Source organism: Amblyomma americanum, chromosome 5 (assembly GCF_052857255.1).
Source record: "Amblyomma americanum isolate KBUSLIRL-KWMA chromosome 5, ASM5285725v1, whole genome shotgun sequence".
In the NCBI taxonomy this organism is placed as follows: domain Eukaryota; kingdom Metazoa; phylum Arthropoda; class Arachnida; order Ixodida; family Ixodidae; genus Amblyomma; species Amblyomma americanum.
The window spans coordinates 69241215-69267335 of NC_135501.1; the positions used below are offsets into that span (position 1 = coordinate 69241215).

General features: G+C 42.2%; 1 protein-coding gene across 3 annotated transcripts; it reads right to left on the bottom strand.

Moving 5' to 3' along the window:
* Nucleotides 1–2836: 2836 nt before the first annotated feature.
* Nucleotides 2837–25831, bottom strand: LOC144134770 (uncharacterized). 3 transcript variants are annotated; one of them, XM_077667600.1, is made up of 6 exons: nt 25633–25831; nt 20044–20189; nt 14179–14205; nt 10228–10322; nt 5216–5311; nt 2837–3062 (listed from the first exon to the last, which is right to left on the bottom strand). In XM_077667600.1, exons 1-6 carry the CDS (start codon nt 25747–25749, stop codon nt 2902–2904), a joined length of 642 nt encoding a protein of 213 aa, XP_077523726.1. In that variant the 5' UTR covers nt 25750–25831; the 3' UTR covers nt 2837–2901. The 3 variants fall into 3 exon arrangements, with proteins under 3 accessions (XP_077523726.1, XP_077523727.1, XP_077523728.1); XM_077667601.1 differs by having other exon boundaries at nt 10214–10322; XM_077667602.1 differs by lacking the exon at nt 20044–20189.
* Between the last annotated feature and the right edge of the window lie 290 nt (nt 25832–26121).

A 26121-nucleotide genomic window follows, 5' to 3' on the forward strand; every position in this document is an offset into this window, starting at 1 on the left:
CGCACCAGTTTCCTTGCGTAGAATGCTCTCCTGATGATCCGTTTTCATGTAAGTGCAGGGGGGGGGGGGGAGAGGTGGTTTAGACACCATGTGCCCAATGAAGCCACGAAAATTTCTTACCAAGAAACACGACTTCAATAGTAGGCATGTGTGAGCTCGCCTTAACACCTTATAAAAGAGGCCACTTCGGCTTTTGCAGTCATGGTTATTTTTGCTGTATTAGTGTTCCCTCTAAGGCCACTTCATTCCAGGCATTGAAATACTTGATCGATGAAATGTACACGGCACAAGTCATGTCACAGTTACTTCAGAAAACAAGTGTTGGGCATAATAATTTACACTCGTCTTCACACAGGTAGTCTATAAACTATTAAATCGTCACTCAGCATCCATCGGCTTCGTATACTGTGCATCGACATCAAAAACTATTACAGAAATTTGCCATAATATACATAACTTGTAATTTAAGGCCACACTCCACGTATGAGATAACTCTGTACAGCATACAGTGAAACACCGTCCGGATAAATGCTAATTTATCTGTAAAATATTTTCTAGAACCTCATGTTCACCATGCATTGTATTCGGTAGACTTTGTTTGGTTTCATAATTAAAAAATGATCCATGCTGTCAAGAATCCTTCATGCGGCTTTATTAAAGCCTATATCACGTTATTGCCTGCAACAGTTTGTCTCATTTATATGGAGCGTTTATTGCTTTGAAACCAGTTGCTGTTTGTACTCGCTAGCTGTGCAAGGATTCACATGAACAATGTTTTTGTGCAGGTGCTCTGTAATTCATTCACATAAGGTTTCACTGTGCGTGGATGTTCAAGATTATTGAGTCTGCTGCTGGAGGTCAGTATTTATTTTCTACACTGGGTTTTAATGCGGGCGATAATGTTTTGCATGTGAATGCGTGTAATTGCTATGAACTAGGGATTGGAATGGTTGAGATAGGCGAGTGCCATAAATTGGCACTGTCATTTTTCAGAAATAAATGCCACTTCACACTTAGCGTGAGTACTGCTGTCATTTATTTTTATATACTCTGGTATTCGGTGCAAATAAAATCATACTGACACTAAATGGTACTGTAATTAATGGACACTTTTTCGAAAATCACTTAAACTGGGTAACACATTCGGGCTAAGCACACCTGCAAATTGCGATTTATGATATGACTGCTACGGCAGCACAACCCTACATAAATTGAGCATACTGCAGGCTATTGAGATGGGAAATTACATATTACACATTACAAATGCGGCGGTGAAAGCACAGTGCTTTCTGAATAAAAAAATAAAACCAGGCGGATTTTTACTGTACACGCTTTGCGAAAATGTAATTTCTTATATCTCACTTTACAAAAACAAATTTTTATTAGTGACTTTCTACCAAGTAGAGGAAATTTATACACAATTTGGGCATTAATGGGTACAGTTCATTAGTGCAGATGCAATGAAAGCCGTTCGAATGTCTTTTCAGAGGAATGCCTTTTCAGAATCGTTACTTTTACGGCATGTGAAAATGCTATAAAACGTTTATTATTTGCACGCATTTGTATGCAAACTGATTCCTCGTCTATTGTGTAGTTTATCCAGAATGTCTGTATTGTCGCGATCCGTCAGTTTTTATGGTTATCTTTAGACAAGCCACTACCCTTGAGGTTGCATGCTTATATGTTTGAGAGGGAATATGAAAAGAAATATAACGGGATATTGAGCATGACTCCATCAATTTTTCGTTTTCAGTGAAAATTGATTTTGTGGCTCTTTCTGCGTGCGTTGACGGTTTTCCTACTGCGAAACATTGAATCCGAGAGAAAAGTATTTGAAAACTGTTGCGCCAGTCGAAATGCTTCCCAGATCACCTTTTCAAACCAAGAGACGGTGACGACAGACCTCTGAGTTCGCTTCCTGAAAACTATAACGACCCACTTCAGTTGACATTGGAAATCGATGGGTGCAAGCGACACTAGTTTTTCGTTTTTTGGCTTCTTCAAAATATCGAAACACTACTTTCAGCAAAATTAGCGTGTTTTTTTATGCACTAGTTTAAGTGTACAGGCTAAGCTTAATTTAGGCTCATTGTCTTTTTAGTATTAAAAAAATGTTTTACTTTGCTTCCTCAGCAGTGCTACGAATGTAGGACGTACAATAGAGTTCTTTTCCTGGATCCATACTGTCGTACAGTCGAAATGACGCCAGTGAGTATGAAGACATCATGAGTTTTGTGCACTTCTTTTCCGTAATGTGTTGAGATTCACTGGTAGCCTTTCGTTATTTAAAAAAAATTGTGTTGCGAGTCGCAAGCGTATTTTAACTTTGAATGCTACAACAGAGGAGCACGTTATCCGGTTGAGAAAAATACTTCCTTTCTTAGGCCCATGTGAAGGGCCGATTCCCCTGATTCATTGTTGGACACCTGAGCAATAAATCGGAGTTTGAAAATTGAAAATTAGACTCTACACAAGCATATATTTGAGGCGCAGTTATACCGAAAATGACTCTTATTCGAACAGGCATGCTCCATCGTGCAGTTTGTCGGACGAAACATATATTCAGCCCACATGGTTTGACGATCTAATGGTGGCGCGATGCCAAACAAAATTAGAATAGCCAGCTAATTCACCCCTTCACACAAATAAATCTGTATACATACTTTTGAACATGAATCGCTTGGTTCGGAGAAATTGATGCCGCGTACCAAGTCAAAAATTCTTAGCTAAAATTTGTGCACTTCACGTTGAGACTCGAAGTGTTGAAAATTTTCGGAAATAAAGGTCGACCTAAAAATGAAGTGTTTATTTACTTGCGCTTCGCAACGGCACAGTGTCGCAACGTTTCAAAAGGCATTCCAGTGGAACGTGGCTAGCTGGAGCAGTTTCACTCGATAAGCTTTACCCTCGAGGGTTTTTGAGAAGATAACTGCAGAAAAATTCTTGGCTTTTGTAAGCGTTGTATATAGGGAGTCCGCATAAAGCAAGTACCATGAAGTCGCAATGACTAGGAGGCGACTTGAGTAGATTTTCCTTAACCCATAACGTGCAGAATGTTCGGCCTGAAAGAGGAGAACCGTTCGCCACAATAATTAGAAAACAGAAGACCAGAAGGCAATAAACCACCTCATCTGCAGCGAAATATAGAAACATCATTTTCTGCCTTGAACACATGTGCTCACAGTCCTGAAAAAAGAAAAGGCAAGGAAACCATTCACCTTGACCATGTATTTGAGGCATTTCGTGGACCTACCCGCCGTGAGGCAGCCGCCCGCCGTAGCTCATATTATACATAACTGCTTTACAGCAGAAAAAAAAATGCTCAAGTTCGTTCGTTCTTAAAAGGCAAACGCAATATATAGCTGATCTCAAACAAAAACCCGTCGTCGTCGTTGACCATCAACACTGGTCCTAAAAGACCCAGATGAAGCCACCGTGGTATCAAAGAAAAATAAAATTTCTCCATTAGGTTCGGCGTATTGAACCAGGAGTTTAAGATTCCAGGGCGAGCACGCAACTCATGGGAGGCCACAAAACACCATTTCTTGTTTGCTAACAAACGTGAACCTAGTATATGTGTTTCCTGACGGCTGTATTCTAATGAGGAGACCCTTATTAGAACATAAGCAAAAAGGAAAAGAAATATAAATAAATAAGAAACTAAACTTTGAAACAATTCAAAGCACGTAAGCAGTCTTAAGTGCCACCCGTGATTTTAGGGCTCTGCTACCGTCCACGTTTTTTCTTACAAATAAAGTCTAGCAAAATCATCGAGCTTTTCTTATTGCTGTTAATCTTGGTTTCTTTGAGCATTGCCGTCTTTAAAATGTGGAGTTTAACGGAGATCTCATATCACTGTCCTTGCGTGCTCATTAGTCAAAGAGGGTACGATTTTTGGAGTCTTCATTCCAAAGCGGGAATAAAGGTGCTCTTGCACAGCTCTCACCCAGCGCACTCCGTGGAGTTAATTTTGGGACTTGCGGTTTGGCAAGACGTTCGAGGGAGGCGAACTTGAACATTCCCAAGGTTTAGTGCAAGGAACGCAAGTAGTATTGAAGCATCGCGGTGGCGACAGGCGCCGCCTGTGTGTAATAGGATATGAATTGGCTCAGTTTGCATGCGCTAACAGTGTACATAAACGAGGTAAATAAGAATAATGTCCCAACAAAATGCACCAGCTGAGTTGGCAAAACATTTTTACCAGCCATTTTAAAGACGCAGGTTCAGATCCCGCCAGAAGTATTTATTTGCCTTTGATTTTAATTTTTTACAAGTTATCTCCTGTCTAAAATTATTGCCGCATAAATTCGACTCTATAATCAATTTCACCTATAATGAATGCTTAATTTATACTTGGATCTCAACACTGCTTCTGTCATACATAGTGCCTAATTCCTATAAAATTTTAACTGCTAGCAATGTTCTTGGTGTTAACATGCACAGCTTTCTTGTAAATAACCGATTACCGCCATCTGTGGGCTTTAGTACTGAGGCTGCTCGACTGGATGGGAATGTTTTCTTGTCGCATTGAGAAAAAGGAAGCGCTGTGATGAGTACAAGGGCGGAGAAGTTTGTCATAATGGCCGACGCTTCCTACGTGCTTGAAAATATTACCTAAAAAGACTTCAGGCGATCCCTCAAACTAATTGTGAGAGCAAAGAAAATTATTGCAGGGTAAAAAGTATTAAAATTATCCGCTCAAACTGATTTTTGTTAAGCTTCAATCAACAATCGGTAGCAGAAGCGCAAACTAAGAATATAAGCGCAGATTTCCTGGGCTTGTAGGGGTTGCATATCCAACCAGCTCATTCACATAACTGTAAAGAACTTAAGAGGTTATGTATTGATTAGCACGCCTTAATTTAAAACCTAGGTGATTGAAAAATATAAAGAATCTAGTTATCACTTTGTGTACCAGTGAATGTAGCTGGCACTAAATTTATCTTCGTAAAGGTTGTCGTACAGAAATTAAAAAAACATAAAACAAAGCTAACTACAACTCAACAAATATTTAGGAATTATATGTAGTCATGGTACAGATGGTCATACGAATGTCCTTATTAATAAATATTTTTAAAATTTCCTCTCCAGCGAAACGCGGTTTCGATACAGAAACCTGTGAAACAGGTATTGTGTATATAATTTATATTTCATTCGAACCAAGTGCTAATTCTGCATGCTACACCAAAATAAAATTTGAATAATTGATTACTACCATTTTTGTTGTAAGTGCCTGTTAGAATGCAGTTCCCATCAGCATATAGTACAGGCTGATCTTTTGCGCCACTGAAGGAAAGCCAGTTACGGGCATCTGTAATAAGAACATGAGTTTGGTACGACGTGGAATAAAAATAAATGTATTTACAACCTACCATTTCGTGCGCACGTTCTCCAGGATGCCTGACATGGTGGCCAAGCTGTTTGTTACCGGAACGCTTCGATCTGTTTAGCGGAAAGCGTGTATGGTAGTGAATAACAAACATGACAAAGCGACTTTTAAAAAAATAACTTCACTAGTTACTTTCCAAAACAAGACAGGTATGTAAATAAACTATATTACTAATTATTGCTCGCAAAAGCAATGACATTTCTGTACAATGGCTTCCGAATGGTAATGCAATTGCTCCAAAATAATTTTGGGTTTTCGAGCATACAAAAACGAACTTAAACGAAATAAAAAAGCACTGAACTCTCTGGACGCCCACATTCATTGGCCTTCCCAGCAAATTTTGTCCAGTCAAGTATCCCCCATCCCATATCTTTCATTTACCGTGGGCCATTACAGAGACAAAGAAATGCCAACAAAGCAAATCATATAGAAGCATTGCCAAACACTCGTGGCCTACCGTGCGTGCTCAAGAAAGAAACGAGCGATATATCTACCAACATGCTGCTCGGAGCTGGCTTCAGTGTTAAAAGTCTCTGAAGCAGGCTGTTTATTGCAAGGGTGGTCTCAATAACCGACCTTGGCAGCCTGAGCTCTATATTGTTCGTGCCATACGCATTTCCTCCGGTTCCCGCTCGCGCCTCGCCGCCACAAGTGTAGCAAGACACCACAGTGCCCTTAACCAACGTAATCTTGGAAGCCTCGCGCTGTTGACAAGCTTTGAACTTCGTCGCGCGCCACCTTTCCATTAGGTGCCCCAAGCACAGCCTTGCACCTTGTTGCTTCCGGGTTGCTCGCGAAATGTACACTCTGTAGTGTCCTTTTTACAATAAAATGCTTTACTACTGGTAATTGCGCCTGAATCTGGAAAGACTGTGTGGCACCACCATTTACAGAGAAGGATGCTCTTTTATTATTTTTGCCTCGAATTCAACGTTCCGATAGTTCCCCGTTCCTTCCGAGCACACCGTACGCCTAACCTTTTTGTCCGATTGTCACCATAAATTAGTGGCAGCTGCAAATGTGACTTCTGCCTCGGCGAAGCCACGTGTTTCAGTCGCTGCTTCGAAAATATTCCTCCTACACCTCTCCCAAGGAACCACCTGCAGGAGAAAAAGGCGCGGCGAGCTGGAGGGAAATACCCAAGGTGGCACTCTGCTGTTGTTCCTTGTCAAGTTGAGCAGGCTAGGAGAACGCTGCTGGCGCCCGGCTTCAAAGTGGGCGTTCTTAAAACCTACTGCCAAAAGTTCTCGAGGATGGGCACTGGTGCCTGCTGCGCGCTATTGCAGGCAGTCTGAAAGGACGGAGACCGAGCCGCGAGGCCGATTCCGCGGCCACCGGACAGCAACGTTCTATTATCTCTGTGTGAGATGAGACTCGAGAAAGGCGGCAGGCCGTCTTCCCTCTTCTTCGGCCGCCATTTCTGAATTCTAACAAGGTGTAAATACCCTGTATGATGTCCTTTCTTGCATTTCTCTACGCAACCCTGTGTTTTGTCTCCTATTTACTGCAATTGCTCCGACCACGATACCTCTGTCAATACGAACAACTGCCGCTTTCCGTACAATACCCGTGGACAGTAAGCTAACAACAGCCCTACGCACTCATTGTACGCTTCGTCTCTGCTTTCGAGGCGCTCAGCTGGTCCTACCACATACCAAAGCTTGGTCAACACAAACAATAGTCTTTCATTTTATTAAAGGCAGTTTCGCAAGTAACTAATTATATTGAAGCCAAATTGCTACAGTCAAATAATTCATTAGATTCCTAAGTTCAAGACTAAAAAAAAGGAATTCATAACGTTATAAACTGCCGGAAAAGTAGCTGAATTGCAGTATTTTATTACAGCAAATACTTATTGTTACGGCTTGTAAAAGATTGTAATATTTTCCTAGACCAGCTCATATTTTTTGTTACTGCGCTTTTTATGGTGTTTTAAAGCGAAGGAAACGAACATATGCATGCAGTCTGTTTAAATTATGTGCAAGTGTCAGAATTATTATTGACCAGAGTGGACAGCAAACCTTGAAGTTATTTCGCCATTAATTCAAGACTGAACACAAACCACTTATACGAGTCACATCTGGTTCATCCACAGGTGAGGCGGATAGGGGGTTCAGGTGTGTCAGCAGAGAGTTTTAGAATTTATTATTGCGAAAGCATTACTTGGCTATGTCGGCGAAAACGTGTCCGCAAAAAGTGTCTTCAAAAGGTGTCCGCAAAATGTGGAAGCAAAATGTAAAGGAGGGGTTGAGGTGTCCACCGAGCTGTCGAGATCTGAGAGCTGCTGCCGCCTTCCCTTTCGTGAAAACGGATCGCTTTCCACAAAACACATGCATTCGCATTCCTCCACGTAAGCAGACTTAAGTGCCCCCAGAATTTTGCCAAGTGGCAGTAAAAGTGCACTTGTGCTTTTGGTAAATGACAGGCGGTCGGACATTATGTGTAAAAAGTGGACTCAAAAATGTCCTGCCATTATTGCAGATGAGCTGGAAAATCACTTCAGATGAAAAGTTCTTCGAACGTGCTATCCAAAGCACTGGCGCTTTGAATGGCAATTGTTTTAAGCTTGTGTAGTAGCGAAAAGGACCGGGAAAGTATTCCACTGGACTACGGCACAGAACACACCATTCGTGTTCAAGTGCAAACAGAAATTCTATTTTCACAGCATTCCCAGGTAAAAACGCCGGAACATCTACTCTAATGCTGTTGGCATTATTCGCCTATAAACTGTACACGTAACGAGGAATTCGCAAAAACTTATGTGACAATGGCAGTGATTCAGTCTATTTTTACCAAAACAGCCTTAATAGCCCCGTGTCAGAGAAAATCCATTGTCGTCGTCCGCAATGAGCGAAAAATCCCGACTGAACCAAGGAATAATGAAAATTCAGGATGAAGTCAAACAATGCTCTGATTGACGCCAAGTTTCTCAAAGAGCAATGAAGTTCAACTAAGAAAAAAAACTGGAATAAATCGTGTTAGATTCGGAAACGAACACAGTACCGTCAGAAAGCAAGATGGGCGCATTATCCATAGGCCACGAAGGCTTGTTTTTTTTAATAAGCTATTCATTACGCTGAACTTATGTTGGCCTATTGGTTCAACCTGAATAATGGTGGACCTAGAGAATGCGTTAAGGTCATTGACTTAGTAAAGTTCCTTAGAGACATTACTGACGCCTACCGCATGTGTGATTATAAGCATGCTAATTGTGAATGAGTTAATGATGCTAAAGTTAAAATTGTAATGGTTCATTGTAGTTGACAATCAGAAGCTTGTGTATGAGTGATATATCGGTGTGTTCAGTGCCTTTCGGGCATCCCAGAATTGGTTTGTAAGAACATTAGCGAGAAATAAAGTAGGCTTGGCAGTGTGCATGTTGTGGTGATTTAAGGGATTGAGATAATGCATTACGCAATAGCATTCGACTCCAAAGCTCAAAGATTGACTCCCAATATTTTTCAACTCCAAAACCCTAATGCAGAAAATGTAGAGCAAAGGTCTACTGACTTACTCAACGATTCACCAAGGGCTGTTATTGCTATGGGTCCGCCATATAACACTGAATTTTGCCGTGCAACCGCACTGAGGTTGCGAGTTATTTCGCACCCATTAGCCGCCCTCTGGGTTCCTCACATGGCAGCCATTTCACGGTTGTCTTCATAATGTCCGAAGCCACTGGGCCGCATGTCTCCTCCCATCGCCTCTCTCTTCCCTCACGCCCATTCCCTCCTCCTTTTTCTCCTGAATTGAAAAAAGTATATTGATTTCTCTCTGTTTTGTCACGTGCCCTCCGTGGAAGATGGCCGCAACCAGCCAAGGTTGTAACGCTGCAAATGAACTGAATTTATTTGAACTAAATAAATTAACATGCCACCTGCCATACTCTCAGTGAAAGGTGGCAATTAGATTTAATTACACGATGCAAAACAAATTTAACATAAAAAAAGAAATTGCGTTCATTGAGGGGCCTAAAGGTTCAACAACTCACCGTCGGCTGAACCACCAAACAGTAAAACTCCACGCAAGGCTACACGTGGGTAGGCCGAGTCCAAATGTGCTCGAGTAGCCGTGATGTCGCAAATCATCAACGTCGGAATGTTATAGATACGCTAGCTGGGGATTTGCTTGCTTTAAAAACTTAATACGTCACAGGTACACAAGTGGGTTTTCAGTTGACTTGAAGTCACTTATTAATGTAGAACGGATAACGCCATAGATTACAAGATAGAAGGCAGGGCTTTACGACTAAGCCAAAGATATAATAGCGCTTGCCGGAAGTAATTAAAGAAGATTAAGCCTCTCGCGCTACGCTCATGAGGTTCGCATGTAGCTTGCCTAAATAAGCTAGTTCTTGAACTCCAAGGTGCGTCTCCTAGGTCTCCTTGCTTAGCTAAGGTACAAGCGTATTTCGCTTCAACTGCAAGTCTGTTCTCTTCGTGGATGCAACTTACCATATTTCAGCAGTGCAGAGCTAATATAATCACCACCGGAATAATCCTAACTTTGAAACGAGCTTACATGTCAATACATAAAATTTACCCTTGAGCAAGATGAATTTCTCTTCGATTACGAAGTACAGGTAATTTCGATCGTAATGTTGAAGGTCCTTGATCAATCGCTGAATGAACAGAGAATATACAACCATTACTTTCAAAGCGCTGTAATATATTCACTTATTATTGTGTCAGAAAGAACTACTTTTTGCACAAAAATCTCAGTAGCGTCAAGTGGTGACCTCAAACGCAGCTCGTTTACGATACGAAATAAGTCAACAAACGTTGTATGCTTGGAGCATCAAACCATCAAAAATAAAAAAATCACTTGAGCTGTCTTGCCTTGAGGCAATGCTTCATCGCCGCTCGCTGGCTCAATGTGAATAGAGGGCTGCATGTTGCTCGTGATGTTGGCTGTCATGTTGAATTTCATTATACTGAAATAAAAAGAAACCGGTGGACATTTGCAATAGAGTATAAATTCAGAGTATGTCGTCTTGTCAGTAAGCCTGCGTGCTAAATAAGAGAGGAAGCTAAGGGCAGCATTGGGCATATTATCGAAAATTTGCAGCCAATTAAAACTATCACCCGCATGAGATGAGTTTCCACATGGGAGCACAGGGCTCTTGTGGTTGCAGGCCCAAAACAATTCCAATGTCAAAGAAAAAAACAAGCGTGTGCACCTCAGATGCAATACTTTAAAAAGGCGGCTATTATACACCTCGGGCGAAACACTGGAAAGGAACCCTTTACACGTCTTGAAAACAAACTCGTTTTGTGGGTTTGTATTAAGAACATTTCTTAAAACATTGGCATGCATATATTTGTTTAATAATATTATGCAGAAAACTAAAGTAATCCTACACAGTATTGGAAGTGAGCAGCAGTTAACGATTGATCGCGAGGAAATGGGCGTTGTAAGGGAATACGACTGAGAGCCATTATGCTGTCGTGAAATGTGCAGTGAAATCAAGAGCTCCTCAAGCATTTTTTAGCCTACTTTATTATTTATATTTATGAGGATTATCAACCTTCTGAAAAAATATTTTTTAAGCATTTCTCCAGAGCATTGGATTCTATTCCGTCCAAGGAACAACCTCCATGGTGTATACATATAGCGTATAATTAATTTCCTCATCGTCCTCGATCGGAATTGGAACAAGTAGGGGAGGCGTAGTGCTATGGCTGTCTCTGTATGAGTCACCATTATAGGGCTGCGTAATGGAAGGAGCTTAAAACTATAGTTGGAGGAAAGACAGGTCTAGAGGCAGAAGAGGCAAGATCAGGGTAAGCCAAGCATAGGCCAGAGGGCGTTCATTTTTTGCTATGCACTCAGACACAGGCATGCTGATTTTCCTTGTCGACGGAACTAGCTCTTTTAAAGGCCTGGAATGTAGAGGTTTCAGAACAAAAGGAGACCGTATGGTATAGCATATAGTGTGACAAGCTAGCCCAAGTTTTCAGCAGGTCGATTTGAGGGCAGTCGAGCTATTGCGAACCACACGCACTCAGACAGAATGTGTTCGAAGTTCTCTCATACTGTTCTAATCTCTATAACGCCTGAAATTTGTGTCATCAATGGGTAATAGTTATCAGTTCATGTAACGTAAACTTACGTCCATATCGTACACTTTTATCTGGACAGAATATTTGAGATTTGCTAGAGAGCATCACGTCTTACATATATTTTGGTTTTCAAAGCGGTAACAACTTATCTTGGCGTATGCAAATCGATCACATTGGTAGCAAAGCAACGACTGCCCTTCGATAAATAATTCAAAACTTCTCTGACACTTAATGTTATCCGAGGTTACTTATCTAATGAACACTAATACGACTTGAACTTGAGCATCCATCATCAATATGCGACCCGGGACGTTTCCCATATTAGTGTGTGCCACTGAACAAGTTCAAAACTTGTAGGGCCATTTCATCCTTGCAAACTAATTTTTCAACGTAGATGATATGCGCCCGTTCATGGGTTGATACGTGTCTCCGTCGGTTTAACCGAGGGCGAGGGGACAGGAGGAGTACAAGCGTGCTCTCCTCGAGACCGGTTGTGTCGAGCGAACAAAAGTACCGCCGCACGCTCATATATGGCGCTAGAGTGCTGCATGCCGTGCGCGCAGTCGTCCATCAGCACTGTATGTGCGAAGGTATATGTGCGGAGGTAGGCATTATCATTGGGGCTGCGGCTTAATAAAATGTGACTTTTTTGAATAGCTACGCTAACTGGAAAGGTTGGTTTTGCCTGCAGGCTTTTCGCCTTTACACAGAGCCGAGGATAATCGTTTTTTCGAAATATCAAAAACTGATATGGCTAATACAAACGAACGGCTCTATATCTATTATCAACTTGGTGTCTTAGAGTAATAGTTACAGAGTCAATTATTAAAAAATTTGTTAAGCAGGACACTACTCAAAACGATTCACAAGTTTTCTAGTACCCTCCAACTATGGTAATAATTCTACGCGAAACGTTTATTTTTGCCCCTAAAAGACTATTTTTGAAGATTATTTTAAACCTTCCCTGGAACACCTGGTAGATTACGAGAAAGAATTTTACTCTGTCGAAATATTAGTAGTCATGCAGTTATCGTGGAATGAGGGTGTTGAAGAGGCTTTAGTAAAAATACTGAAAGTTATAAATTGGGGGTGCACAGCTACTACACTCCTACTTAAATGCAGCAATAAAACTGCGATAACAAAAGTGTCAGGCAGGAAGGCACGATCCATTCACCATCTGTTTCAATGCCTTTCACCGCCTGTTTACAGGAGGTATTGAGAGGCCAGGATTGGGAACAGTTGGAGATAGGAGGTAATGGACAACACTTGAGCTATCTGAGATTCGCTGATGGCATTGCTTTGCTAAGTAACTCAGAAAATGAACTGCAAAGCATGATTAACAAGTTAAGCAGACCGAGCAGCTCTGTGGGTCTAAAAATTATTATGCAGAAAACCAATGTAATGTTCCACACTCTCGGAAGGCAACAGCGAGGTGCGTGAAGTGGAAAGGGAATAATACGTCTGGTTAGATCAGGTAAGCGAGAACTAATAAGTGTAACGTTAAGAAATAGGAAGAGGGCAGATTTGGTGAGAGATTAAACAGGTGTTAACGACATCCTTAGTCGAAATAGACAGGAAGAAATAGGCTTGGGCACGGCATGCAATGCGAAGGTAAGGTAACCGATGGTTTTTAAGAGTAGCAGACTTGATTCCAAGGGAAAGGAAGCATAAGAGAAGACGGTAAAAAGTTAGATGGGCGGATGAGGTTAAAACGTTCGCGGGGATAGGGCGGCAGCAGCTGCACAGGAGACCGCTAATTAAAGAGATATGGCACAGGTCTTTCTCACACAATGGACGTAGTCGGGTTCCTGATGATGAAATGTGTTGCAATGCGGAGCCTGATTATGAGACTACCTGACGTTCATGCCGACAATCTTTCTGTGGACCAGCATGTAACTCGGATTGCGTGTCCTAATAGAACATCATAAAGATATGGAATTACTTTTCTATGCTTCGTTGCAAATAGCTCCAATTTGTAAATTCCGAAAGGCGAGTAGTTCAGTTCAATCCAGTTTCAATCATTCGATCCAAAAAATAAAAGGATTTGAATGGTATTCGCACTGAAGAGAACTGAATTTTGTTGGCAGGGCGCCAAATCTGATTTCTTAATCTGATTTCTTAATCTGTGGCGGCCCTGCCGCGGTGGCTCAGTGGTTAGGGTGCTCGACTACTGATCCGGAGTTCCCGGGTTCGAACCCGACCGCGGCGGCTGCGTTTTTATGGAGGAAAAACGCTAAGGCGCCCGTGTGCTGTGCGATGTCAGTGCACGTTAAAGATCCCCAGGTGGTCGAAATTATTCCGGAGCCCTCCACTACGGCACCTATTCTTCCTTTCTTTCACTCCCTCCTTTATCCCTTCCCTTACGGCGCGGTTCAGGTGTCCAAAGATATATGAGACAGATACTGCGCCATTTCCTTTCCCCCAAAACCAATTATATATATTAAACTGAGGCCATTGCCCTCTATCTTTAGTCGCGCAAAAAAACAGAAGTAATATTTTCCGGTTGCCCTGGAGCCGACAATATTGTGTTAAGTACCGTGACGCGAACGAGAATTGGGAAGCATTCATGTATTTTAATTGTATACATTGCCAAATTGATCCTTAAACTGATATTTCTCGTTATTGAGATGTATGAGTTTATTTTGTGAATGCTTGACAATGTCGTCATACAAAATTAATGTGCTTAAACTCAGCAGAAACTTGGAGAAGATGTATTCTTATACATACATTTGCTGCATCCCGGATCCCGGTTTCCTGTAATGAAGTTTCTCGTGTTAACAGCTATCAATACAGACATATGTGTTAACACGTTGCCTTGAGGCAATCTTTCATATAGTCCTCAGTAAATAGCTGCAACTATGGAACAATTACCCTGCAGAATTTCCCTATTCATAGTCTTTCCTATTGCCTTAGTCGAGAGTTTTTAAATCTAATCTAGATGCTTCTGGGCGCCAATAATTATGTTGAACATAATTGTGTATGCCACTGCGTAGACGATAAGCGTGTCACATTCAAAGATGAACAAATCATTTAGGCAAAATACACATATACAAGTGACGCAAATGTTACATACTGGATGGATTTTTAACGTTTACGGATATTTATTTATAAAACTACGAGAAATAGATAGACCGATGACTCGGTGAAGCCATCCAGTTCCTTTGTCTCCGTGGTCAACCCCGTAAGGACCATAGTAAAGAAAGTGAAAACATCAGACCGGACTTCAATCAACTGGTGCAGAACTCACTGCTTTTCGTGTCGCTATTGAGCATATCAGTTACGAAACACATAACGAAGGTCTGTTTTAACTTATTCAAAGGCAGCTCTCCAGGCCTTACACTGCGCTTTGTGATGGGCCCCATGAGCAACTGGTCGCAGAAATCCGAGAGCTCTACCACAGCGCCATCAATAAAGGGCACGATATTGTTTACCAATGGCTGCCAACCCGCGCAGACTGCTCACCATGAAGGAGATTGTGCGTCCATCCCCATCTCGAGAGCTGACGCAGCGGGCAGGCTAACGCCACTGTCGCGGGTTATCACGCTTGCCGCGTGGAATTCAGGCTAATTTTCGAATTCGCGTTTAAAAACCTTCGACCAAGATCTGAAGCTCCGGCTTGCATCCGGCCTGCCACAACATGAAGCAAATTTGTTGTGTCGACTGTGGCTTGGTGTAGCATTCACCAAACACTACCCCTTCTTAACAGGTATGGCTGACAGCCCTGCATGCGTCATCTGCGGGTGTGATGAGACAATAGCCCACATTCTTTGTGGATGACCTGCCTACAGCGCCGAAAGACAGTCTCTCTGCCGTGCACTGGAGCGTCTAGACCTGCTTCCACTGAGGGAAATTAAGATTCTCGGCCACTGGCCGCGGCGATTGTCGGCGGTGAAGGCCTCCAAAGCACTGCTCCGCTTTTTCAGAACTTCTGAACTGCACGATAGGCTGTGACTTTATCGAACGCTTGCTGACTTCATAGCGACTTCAGTTTCCTGCTACTCTCTTTTCTCCTCCCTCTTTTTTTCCCTCACTCCTTTCCCTCTGTGAAGGATTGCAAACAGGTTATTATTCCGGTTAACCTTACTGCCTTTCCTCTTCCTCCTCCTCCTCCACTCCTCCTGCCTCCAGTATCGGGGCTCGATATTCATAATCCATGACCGTAATCGCTCGTAGGCCCAAGGAACTCACGTCCTCGACCCTCCCAACGTTAGGATAACTGAATGTGGCCGAAAAACTGGCTGAATAGCTTAGAAGTATACTTCTTGGGCTTTATATGTTTTTGCAAAAGCTGTCCGTGATGGAGCTCGACAGTTGGTGAGCTAAAATTAACTAATCTTCTTTTATACTTTAGATTTTACGTGGCGCGAATATATTAGGAAACTGAAGGCCATCAACAATGGAGGTATGATAGCAGATTTGATTTTTTAAAATCGAGAATGTGATAGTAAATATCGAACATCAAAACTATGCATTTCAAGACTAGTTGAGTGCGCTTTCTCGGACTGCATACTTATAAAACGGCTTCGCTTTGCGTAGTATCATCCCTTTAATCAAGTGAACTCCTTTTGCATAAGCAACGACAAAAACGGAATCTGTAATTGATGCATAATAAATGCGAGCGACGATATATATCAATATGTAACGTTGGAAAGCCAACTAAACTAACTTTCAAATTCAAAATTCCTATTTTTTATATTTGGAATCACATTGCTTATCCTTAAAATTTAAAAGCAGGGCTAACGTTATATGTTCATGGCTTTCAATTTCGAAATATAACCTAGGCCACTACAATATAAATAAAAAGATGACTACTTAAGTTTATTTATTCAATTCTATAATTATTGATCGCTATTATTTACGTATTGTCCGCCTTTCTGTAAAATCCACCTGTGCTGACCGAAGCAAAGTATCCCTCGCACTTTTTAAAGTTAGAAACTCGGAATGTCTCATCGTCAAGAGCAAATACAAGCCTCCAAATGTGCTGCTTAAACTCCGGGCCCTATTCTAGGGTGGCTCTACTTATAGCCGCACTCAAGCCTTAGGGAGCATCCCTCATCGGGCGCTTTGCTTGGGTTTTCTTCGCGAGGGACAGCGTGCTCGGTTTTTTTTCTCTCTTTTATGCAGGCCGATCCGCCCGGCCAGCGCTTGCAACGTTCAAAAGGAGGAATGTTGCCTGCACGTGGTACACAAAATGCTGGGACGTCTTCGCCGGATGCTGTGTTGACCGCCAAGTCGAAGAACATCAAATTCTTGCCGCGTGCATCAGGCGCGCGGTGGTTCCTGCTGAGTGCTCAATACACGCGGTCATGAAAAAAATTATAGCTGATTATGCCCTTGCTGAGGGATAGGGCCACGGGACTCCTGCTCTAGAATTCTGATTTGGCTGCTCGGCGTCGCACGCATTATGCAATTACGGCAACTCATGCGCCACTGTGCCCTCGCTTATCAAGTGCCACAAGGACTGCACTTTCGCCTCTCCGTCTGCAGGACAGTAGCTAGCCTGCTTCGGCCCGCGTGCTGGCTTCGCCCTCAACGTTACCAAGAACGCGCTATTGTTAACGCATGCGCCGCTCCAATGGCAGCGAAGAACTTAGGCGCCAAGGAGTGAACCAAAGTCACCCCAATGTTTGTTATATCTCGCACCGTGTTGTGCATGCAGCCGCCGTGGTGCCAAGCTCACCCACGGCGCGCGGACAGCGGGAGCTAAATGAATTTTATGCTAAAAATAAGTGAATGTTAAAACAACTCATCCTGTAAAAAAAATACGTTTTTTGCGTATACAGCGATTTTTCACAGGTGACAATTTTTCTTTTTTGATAAAAAATTATTCCAAAATAAAGCCCAGAAGGAAAACGGATTCTTTTAGATTTTGCTGGAGTTTGAAGAACGAGCAAGGTAATTAGAAATCTTTCTTCTGGTGAGCATAAAGGTCAGATCAAGGAACTAACGGAGCTACAAATATTAAAAAATATAAGTGGATGGCGTGTTTAGTGCCTGTGCAGCCAGCCTTCACTTAAAACTTTCTTTCAAAGTATGACAGTTCCTAGCGCTCCTAAAGCGCAAAGATTGCACGAGTCCTGTGTTTCAGTGCGGCTGAAAAATATATTTAGAGATAACGCCTATAAGTCGTTCAGTTCTAAGCTTGACTGTGGCTTCGCCGACTTCTTACCGCTGCGCTAACCATGAAGAGAACAAAAAAAAAAACGCTACCCCATCTCGCGCTTTCGCGGGTTCAGGCTCGTGATTGTTCGCGGCGTCAACAGAGCGCTGTCCCAGCGGGCGCGTTTTTCCAGGCATTGCAGCATCAGCGCTATGTGATATCCTCTGCCTCTGACATCAATAGCATGTCTACTGGTGTTTACTGTTGTTAGGTGAGATTTGCGGCATTTCGATCTCGCCTCCAGTTTACTCCAATTCTAAATTTAGGGTGTTGACATAAGCGATGGAACGATCTAAGTAGTTACATTGTTGATAAGAAAGTTATAATAGGGTGAGCCGCGAAATTCCCGAGCGATCTCAGCTTATGCTACTGTGGTACGTGCCTGTTTGTTCTGCTCTCATGAAACAGGACATTCTCACTGACTATAACATCGAACTGGATTCATCGCCACTTTTTTATTACAACGCGGAGTTTTAAGGCCGCATTGGGGGCGAACTTTTCTCATGTGTCACCCATGCATAAAGTACTTGGTAACACGAGCAGAAGATCACGCATACACGTGAAACTGGTATGTCTTGGCAAGTTGCTCATATATGGCGTTCTAAATCACAACGTGCTGCAAGCATTACAGAAAAAAAGTTGTGTAAAATAAAACAAGGTAAAACTCGCGCATTTTCTTTACTTATGCAAGGGAAAAGGGCGAAAATAAGGATGTTTTACTATAATACTGCAATAAAATTTTGTTACTTCGTGGAAAATTGCTGATTGATTATTATTCGGCAAAATAATGATGCAGATCCGCGGCACTCACTGGGCAGCTCTGGAATATAACCAAAACTGACTGAACATCAGCAAACCCTTGGAGCCTTGGTCAGTAATAGCATAATAAGTTCTCCTTATGCTGAGCAAGAAGCACATAAAAATTACCAGCATGCTCTCCCACTTCAATCGACATTCTTATACAATGCTGTTCTCTTTTCTTAGATATTGCTATATGTAATCTAAATGGCCTAAAGAAACTTGCTTAGTTTATATTTGCAACTGCGTGTGCGGTTATCCTCTCCCGCGGTTTTACCCGTGCAGAGGAGGTGGCGCTTAGGAGGATGTGGGTCGGGGTTGCCCTCACACCTGCCGTCACTCGGAAGTGACCTCAGTACCGATATCTCTTTCCTCGGCCTGGGCGTCCGTTATGTAAACGCGAGGACATTGAAGCCGACATTCGCCACTTACTGTGGGACTGCCCTGCTCTCAAGCCTACAAGAATCCGGCACCTGAAGGTAGCGGTTCTGTCACCATGCAACCCTGCTTCATATATTGCCTGGACGCAGGGACCATACCATTGCTCTCTACTGGACTTAATCAAATCAGCTAGCCTTTTTCTTTTATTTTATTCATTACTACATCTTTCATCACACTTTCCCCCATCACTGACGGCCTGAGGCAATAAATATCGCTTAAAAAAGAACAGTGAAGACTAACGTGTTCAGGACATTCGTTTCATCCCGTAAAATATGCTTTCTTTGAGCCTGTTTCACAAGTTCCACTATTAGGTAACACTTCATCTCACCTATCAGCCGCTGCATAAGGAGATAAGGGTAAGGGATGGTGGGCTGATTAGTATATAGAAACAAAAGAAGGCAACATTCTTCATAACATAGGAAGGTGTAAGTGACGGTTTACTTCATGCGTGTGCTCAGCCAAAGCATGTGCTTCAAGCACAAATTCTGCGTTCTATGAAAACACCGATGAACCTCCCCACGTACTTTTTTGTACCTTGCGTAACTCGGACCCAAAATTGAGCACAAATATTCGGTACAGCAATTACTTGAAGATCGATCAAAGATTTTATAATAGTTTATATTACAGGACTATGTATACACTGAGTTGCAAATTTTGAAATTGACTTTTGAGCTCGTGGGGCCGCCGCGGTGGCTGAGTGGTTATGGCGCTCGGCTGCCGGCCCGAAAGACGCGGGTTCGATCCCGGGCCGGGGCGGTCGAATTTCGATGGAGGCGAAATTCTTGAGGCCCGTGTGCTGCGCGATGTCAGTGCACGCAAAAGAGCCCCAATTGGTAGAAATTTCCGGAGCCCTTCACTACGGCGTCCCTCATAGCCTGAGTCGCTTTGGGACGTTAGACCCCCCTGAACCAAACCAAACCGAACTTGCGGGTTTGCACTAATCAATCTCTGTCGCTCTCTAATGCATTTGACCCCGATTGGGAATAAGTAAATATGTAAGAGAAATTAGAAGCTTTCAGCTCTCCTGATCCACTTTTATTAATTTAAGCCAAATATGGTGAATTTCATGCTTGTATTCGTTGGCCAGTGCAAAGCAAGTTTGGCAGATTTCAGACCCGGCAATTTTAGCTCAAAATATGTTACACATAACAAGGCAGTGTGATTGATTCCGGAACAAGATAAAAGGTACTTGCGTTAGCGCTTGTTTGAAGTAATCTATACTTCTGATGGAAACGTTTTCAATCGCCGCAACAAAAGAGGACTTCATGCACAATGTGGCTATTGGGTTCCAGCTGTTAGACGCCCGGTAGAGATAAAGTACTGCATCACTGCCAAGAATCTGAAATAATGGAACGAGAAGGAGACAGAGGTATTAGGTAATCGCATTAAATACCACTGACACTAAATGTGCAAGTTTCGACTTTTATAACTCCTGTAAACTACGTCGCAAAATATTTATTTGTGGCTATGATGGAATTAAATTTGCGATGTATGCTGCTTTTTTGGAATGATGCGCAAACTGTTACTGAAAATGCATCACGGAAAAAATTAGCCTACATACAGTGCAACATTTACAGCTAAATTTTAGCTCTTTTGTAGCTTCCATATCAGCAACCGAACGGCGACTCTCCCAGATAAGTTCAGATTAAGCTACTGATGCATTAATGATTATAAAATGTCCAATTGATCATTTTAACTGACTTCATCATTAACGCTCGCGGAGTCAGAATGAAAAAATAAAATAAAACGCACTTTTATTGCACTTTTACATTGTTTTTAATGATAACCAGCCTTGTTTTTCAGATACTGCCGCTATTGAGTTGTTGAAACCTAAACTACAGCGGCAACCAAATCCATATTTACATATTTACTCGGCTTGAGTGATTTCCTTGTCATTATAATGTTTACTATTTTGGTATGCATCATTTAAGATAAACAATAGCTGCGCAAAAACTTCGTATAACTACCATTTGAAACCACCGGCGTCATCTGAGCGAATTAATATGACAAAATAAATGCTGTACCAAGCAAGGATTCATCTGATGTGATATTCTAAGAATTACAAAAACTCAGTCATGAACTGATGCACCACACGAGCAAATATCTTAGCGCCAAATATGCTGTCAAATGTTTCTCGAAACCATCTAAACAGCATTGAAAAACATAGAAGAGAATATTATGAGGGATTCTAAAGAGCAAAAGTAAAATCAAACGGCATAAAATATTGTAACCGAGGGTGATAAACACGCTACAGTGACTAACCGTCATGTTCATGACATGAATTTTATATAACCTCTACAAAATCTTGTTCCTGGCAAATCTGGTTGTATCTGAGCTGATTAGTACACCGCTTAGGTGGCGTAAGCACTGTATCACGTACAAGCACACGAAGTACAAATAACAATGCTGGCAATTTCAACAATATTGACGGGAAAGACAACATATATTGGGGCGACATGACATTTTCTTCTTTGTGTTCTTTTTTTAGATATGAAGCATAACTTCTGTGTCTATGCTCTGCGTAAGAATTCTTTTTCTTTGGTTGTAAGATTGACACGTATACTGAAACGCTTGTTTGCCATGGTCTATCACCAGTCCTTCCTTAACCTCGTGCACCTGCCTGTCCGTGCTCTTTCCAATCGTGGTCTGCCTGATTTTCACTTTATCATGGTTCCGATGATGAAGAGGAAAGTTCCTAGTTCCGATACTACATCAGCCAATTTGGACAATGTAGTATCGTCCACAGGAGAATGGTCTCTTGTAGAAAGCGCCCTCGCGGCATGAGCAGAATCGTTTCTCGTGTTTTTTTTTATCAAGCGCGAAGAACGTCACACTCGTTGAGTTGGCAGCGCACCAAGAAACCCCTGTTAGGGGCAGAGCAAAGAAGAAAATGTCATGTCGCTACCATATATGCTTTCTTACTCGTCAAAGAACTGGCTGATAGTGTCAGTGTTGTTCATCATCCTTCATGTGTTTCTGTCAATTGCCGTGCTGACGCCACTCAAGTTCTTCCTGACACTTACCTTAGCTATGCGCTACCTTTGCGCTGCTAGAAGGAACTACGCGTATGATGTGGCCCAGGGGACGTATGTGCATATAGTTAGGAAGGCTGCAACCTGTATGCTATTACACGATGAGTATTGCAAGCAGTTGTATTCAGTCGCTTTAGCGATAAGGCATATTTAACTGTTTTTTATATATGCTTAAGAGTCGGCAAACATCGCCATCGCTTTTTTGCAGCTCCTGCTACTGCGTTGAGGTGGCGAATTAAAAGTCTAAGTGCGCAATATCTTAAGGAGGTGCAAATTACTAACACATTAAGTTACGTTTAACATGCGCCATCCTAATTTTTTCCACAATCTGCAGCAAACTAGGTAACTAAATTTGAACACTGCAGGTTTCTTTTGTAATAGCAGCAATTTCGCGCTATATTGTTTCAAAAAGAGTACAGTGAACCTTATTGAGCTTTGTGTGTATTATTTGAGTTATCTGGGTTTTTACTGAAGGAAAAGTTTTTTTGCGATTTTTACTTTGCTGAAGTCAAAAAATCTTGTAAAACACGAATCCCGCGAAAGTAGGCTTCTTTCTTTAGATTAAGAGTCTACTCAGCACGCTACTACTCCTAAGATTACGAGTCAACTGCAAATGTACATAAATCACCTTATTTTGCAATAGAAAACCATGTGATAAGCCGAGCCACAAGGGACGGCTCTTTCTTCCTTTCCCACAGTATATTATCTTAATTCGCCGCGTCCCTACGGCATTCACACTCAGGCTTGACCTCTTGCAGATATATATTACTGAGTGTGATCTCATCTGGTGTCTTCTCCAAACACACTTCTGCTACTTGATCAATGTCTTATCCGGCAATGAAAAAACCCTTCGGCTCAACTTGCACTGATCCGTAATGTCATAGAAAGACACCAGCCCATCTCTCAGGAACCCTCCCGGAACAGGCGACTCACCGGCTCGGTTGACGATACCTCGAGCTCAGGACTCTCTATTGCGCCCCTTTCTTCCGGTTGGCTATTCTCCTAATAATCTCACCACTCTTACTCGTCGCCTGCAAGTACAACCCCAATATCCGAATCCTCGGGACCACAGCGGTCGGGAGCAACCCCATCCTCACTTCCGGCGGAGGCAGCAGGACTCAGCGCCTCGCGTGTATTCTTCTGGGTCTGTCTGACACCACAAGCAGCTCCTCAAACGCGCCATAAGGAAAGAGGTAGAGTCTGTTAAGGCATAGAATTGAGAGTGCACATGTCACTGGTTCAAATCCCTGTCGCAAGCTAGTCTGTAACTTTATAGCACATGTAAGCTATAAACAGCGAGAAATCGTTTTGACACAATGCGGAACACTGTACCACAAACAGCGGCTCACCAATTTCGTACGATTGCAGTCAGGAAAGGTTGCGCCACATTGAGGTCAGCTATTGGTGATATATATATATATATATATATATATATATATATATATATATATATATATATATATATATACACACATCGAAGTGTACGCTTCATTTAAGGAAACATTTTTATTTGACTCGACGTTTCGATCGGAGACCGATCTTTTTGAAAAAGATCGGTCCTCCGATCGAAACGTCGAGTCAAATAAAAATGTTTCCTTTAATGAAGCCTATACTTCGATGTATATTATTTTAAGCAGTCAAGTATCTCATGTTTTCACAGCTATATATATATATATATATATATATATATATATATATATATATATATATATATATATATATATATATATATATATATATAGAGAGAGAGAGAGAGAGAGAGAGAGAGAGTCTAAAATAGCGGTTCTAAGCTCGCTATGTGCGTCCCGAGGTTGCTTGATGATATCGCCCTGTTTTTATTGCAATCGCTCGGTTTTTCGTACCATCTGCAAGTAAACACACACTAAAACAACTACCACACGCCGCAATTCTTTCTCTTAATAAAACTCGTGACGTTTTCGAATTAGTACCCGTGGTGTAACGAACCTTTAAGGAGGAATTTTGCTGTAATAAGCAGAACTGAAATGAACCTGGGCACGCTTAGGGATCTATGTATTTGCGTTTGTTTTATAAGATTGTTTTATACAAAAGTCCGGACGCAATTTACAAGGATGGTTTAGTTGACTATAACACTATAAACATGAAATTTAAGTATCTTCAATCAGACCATTAGTACAGCGGTGCCGTCACTTGAGGAATATATGCATCATGCGTTGTGTTGGTCCTGCTTTTGTTTGACGTGTGCAAACGCAGTGGCATATATGGTGACGCCACAAATGACACAATAGCAATCAAATGGCGCAGAACCTAAAGCTGTGAACTAATTTCTAAGTGGTGGCTTGGACCAAATTTTCGCAAATGATTCTAACCAAATTTGAAGATCGGCAACGGTCGGCTATGGTTAGTCATCGATTCTGGTCAAAATCGGCGAATGTCACATTTAAAGGGTGACCTGGGACATATTTTAGCAGTAGCCCGGGTCAAATTTAGAATGCGCCACTGTGCTGGACAGTATCAGTTAAAGTTTGACGTCGATTTTCATCCAAATCGCCCAAGGTCAAATTTCGGGTATGGCCGATTTGGAGATCCCCATCGTTTAAGACACGCTCAATTGTCATTGTACATCGATTTTGATCCAACTCGGCCAAGGTCAAATTTGGGCGGTCACGCGGACCAAATTTTGTGAAATGACCCGGGCTAAATTTGAAGGTTTTCATCGTGTCTGGCACCGATAATTGCGGTTGGACATCGATTTTAGTCCAAATCAGGCAAAGTAAAATTTCTAGAGTGCCGCGGACTGACCCGGGCAAAATTTGGAGGTCGCGATTGCGTCGGGCACGCACAGTTATAGATTAACATTGATTTTGGTTCAAATATATTATGGCCAGATTTCGGAAGTCACTCGAACCAAATGACTGCAGCTTGCCGTCACAGTTTCCATGGTAGCAAGCGGTGCACAAGCAAGGTGTGCGACGCACTACCAAAATGCAAGTCGCACAAGCAATATTTTTCTTCGGTTTTACGATCGTATCACTCCTTTGCACTAAAGTGTAGTTTTTCACTCAGCAAACCTGACTTTTATAGAGAAGGCGATGTACGTACATCGTTAGTAAATCGACTGTTACCAGTAGAGTCCCTAGACCGCCAACCTCTTAAAGCCAAACACAGGGAAGCTTGAATGCGACGCATGACAATTTTAGCGCTGCTAAGTGTGTGCCGCCATGCCCCCATGGCTGCCATCGCGGTGCCAATTTAGAGTGAAACCTTGCTACCACCCAGTACCTGCCGTGCCTGTTTGAGAGTGTTTCTGTCAACACCGTCCCACAGCCCTCAATGAAATCTAGATCAATAACCCAGTCCTTTAGCGCTTAAGCGCATAACACAGCTTTGTTTATAGGGGCTTTCTGCACTACAAGGATTATGTTTCTCTTTCCGCTGATAAGCATCTGAGCCTGGCTACAGCGCTGGCAACAGCGCTCTGCATGCCGCACCGTGCTCCTGTTTGCTGCCAGTTTGTGAAGTGTCCTGGTGATGTGCAACGGTAGCAGCTGGCAGAATAATAAATAGGCTCTTGCCTCAGCGCTCATTAGGGCGTCAATTACCGGTATCTAACATGCTTCTTCTAACATGCTTGAATCGCGATTTTTACATACGTTTTCGTGTGCAATCAGAGGCCAACAGAAACAAGACTTTACCCAATATTTTTTTCTTTCCGTAATAAAAAAAACGTTGCCGCGCCATTAATTGTAAATGTAATCGAAAGAGACGTACTTCGGTTGGATCTTGATAAGTGAAGATCTCCTCAGGCTTCGCGTACTTGGGTCCAGGATCATATGCGAATGCTTCATGAGTAAGACTTAGGTAGGCTATGAAAGGACACCAAAGCATGCCTCGTGTTTGCCGCTCAACTTTTCAATTAAATGCGGGCAAACTCTTGTTCACTTGTCAAAGCAGGCTGATCCGTCGTGTTTATATAGCAGATTTGCTCCAGAACAATCGGTAACAGTTGATCGTTTTAATGCGATGATAGAATGTCAAAAAGGTCATAGAGCAAACACAAAGTTAAATGCACTGCTACATTTGCATGGCGAGCGTTTTTATTTTATTTACACTAGGCGCACAACCTAAAATAAAAATTTCAAGGCATTCGTTCCGCTGAGGAATCTTGACTTAGAAATTCAATCTACAGGCAACTTTCCCAAGAGTTTGGACGAAATCAAATATAATATAGTGATGTCTACTGTGCATTCCACTTCACCT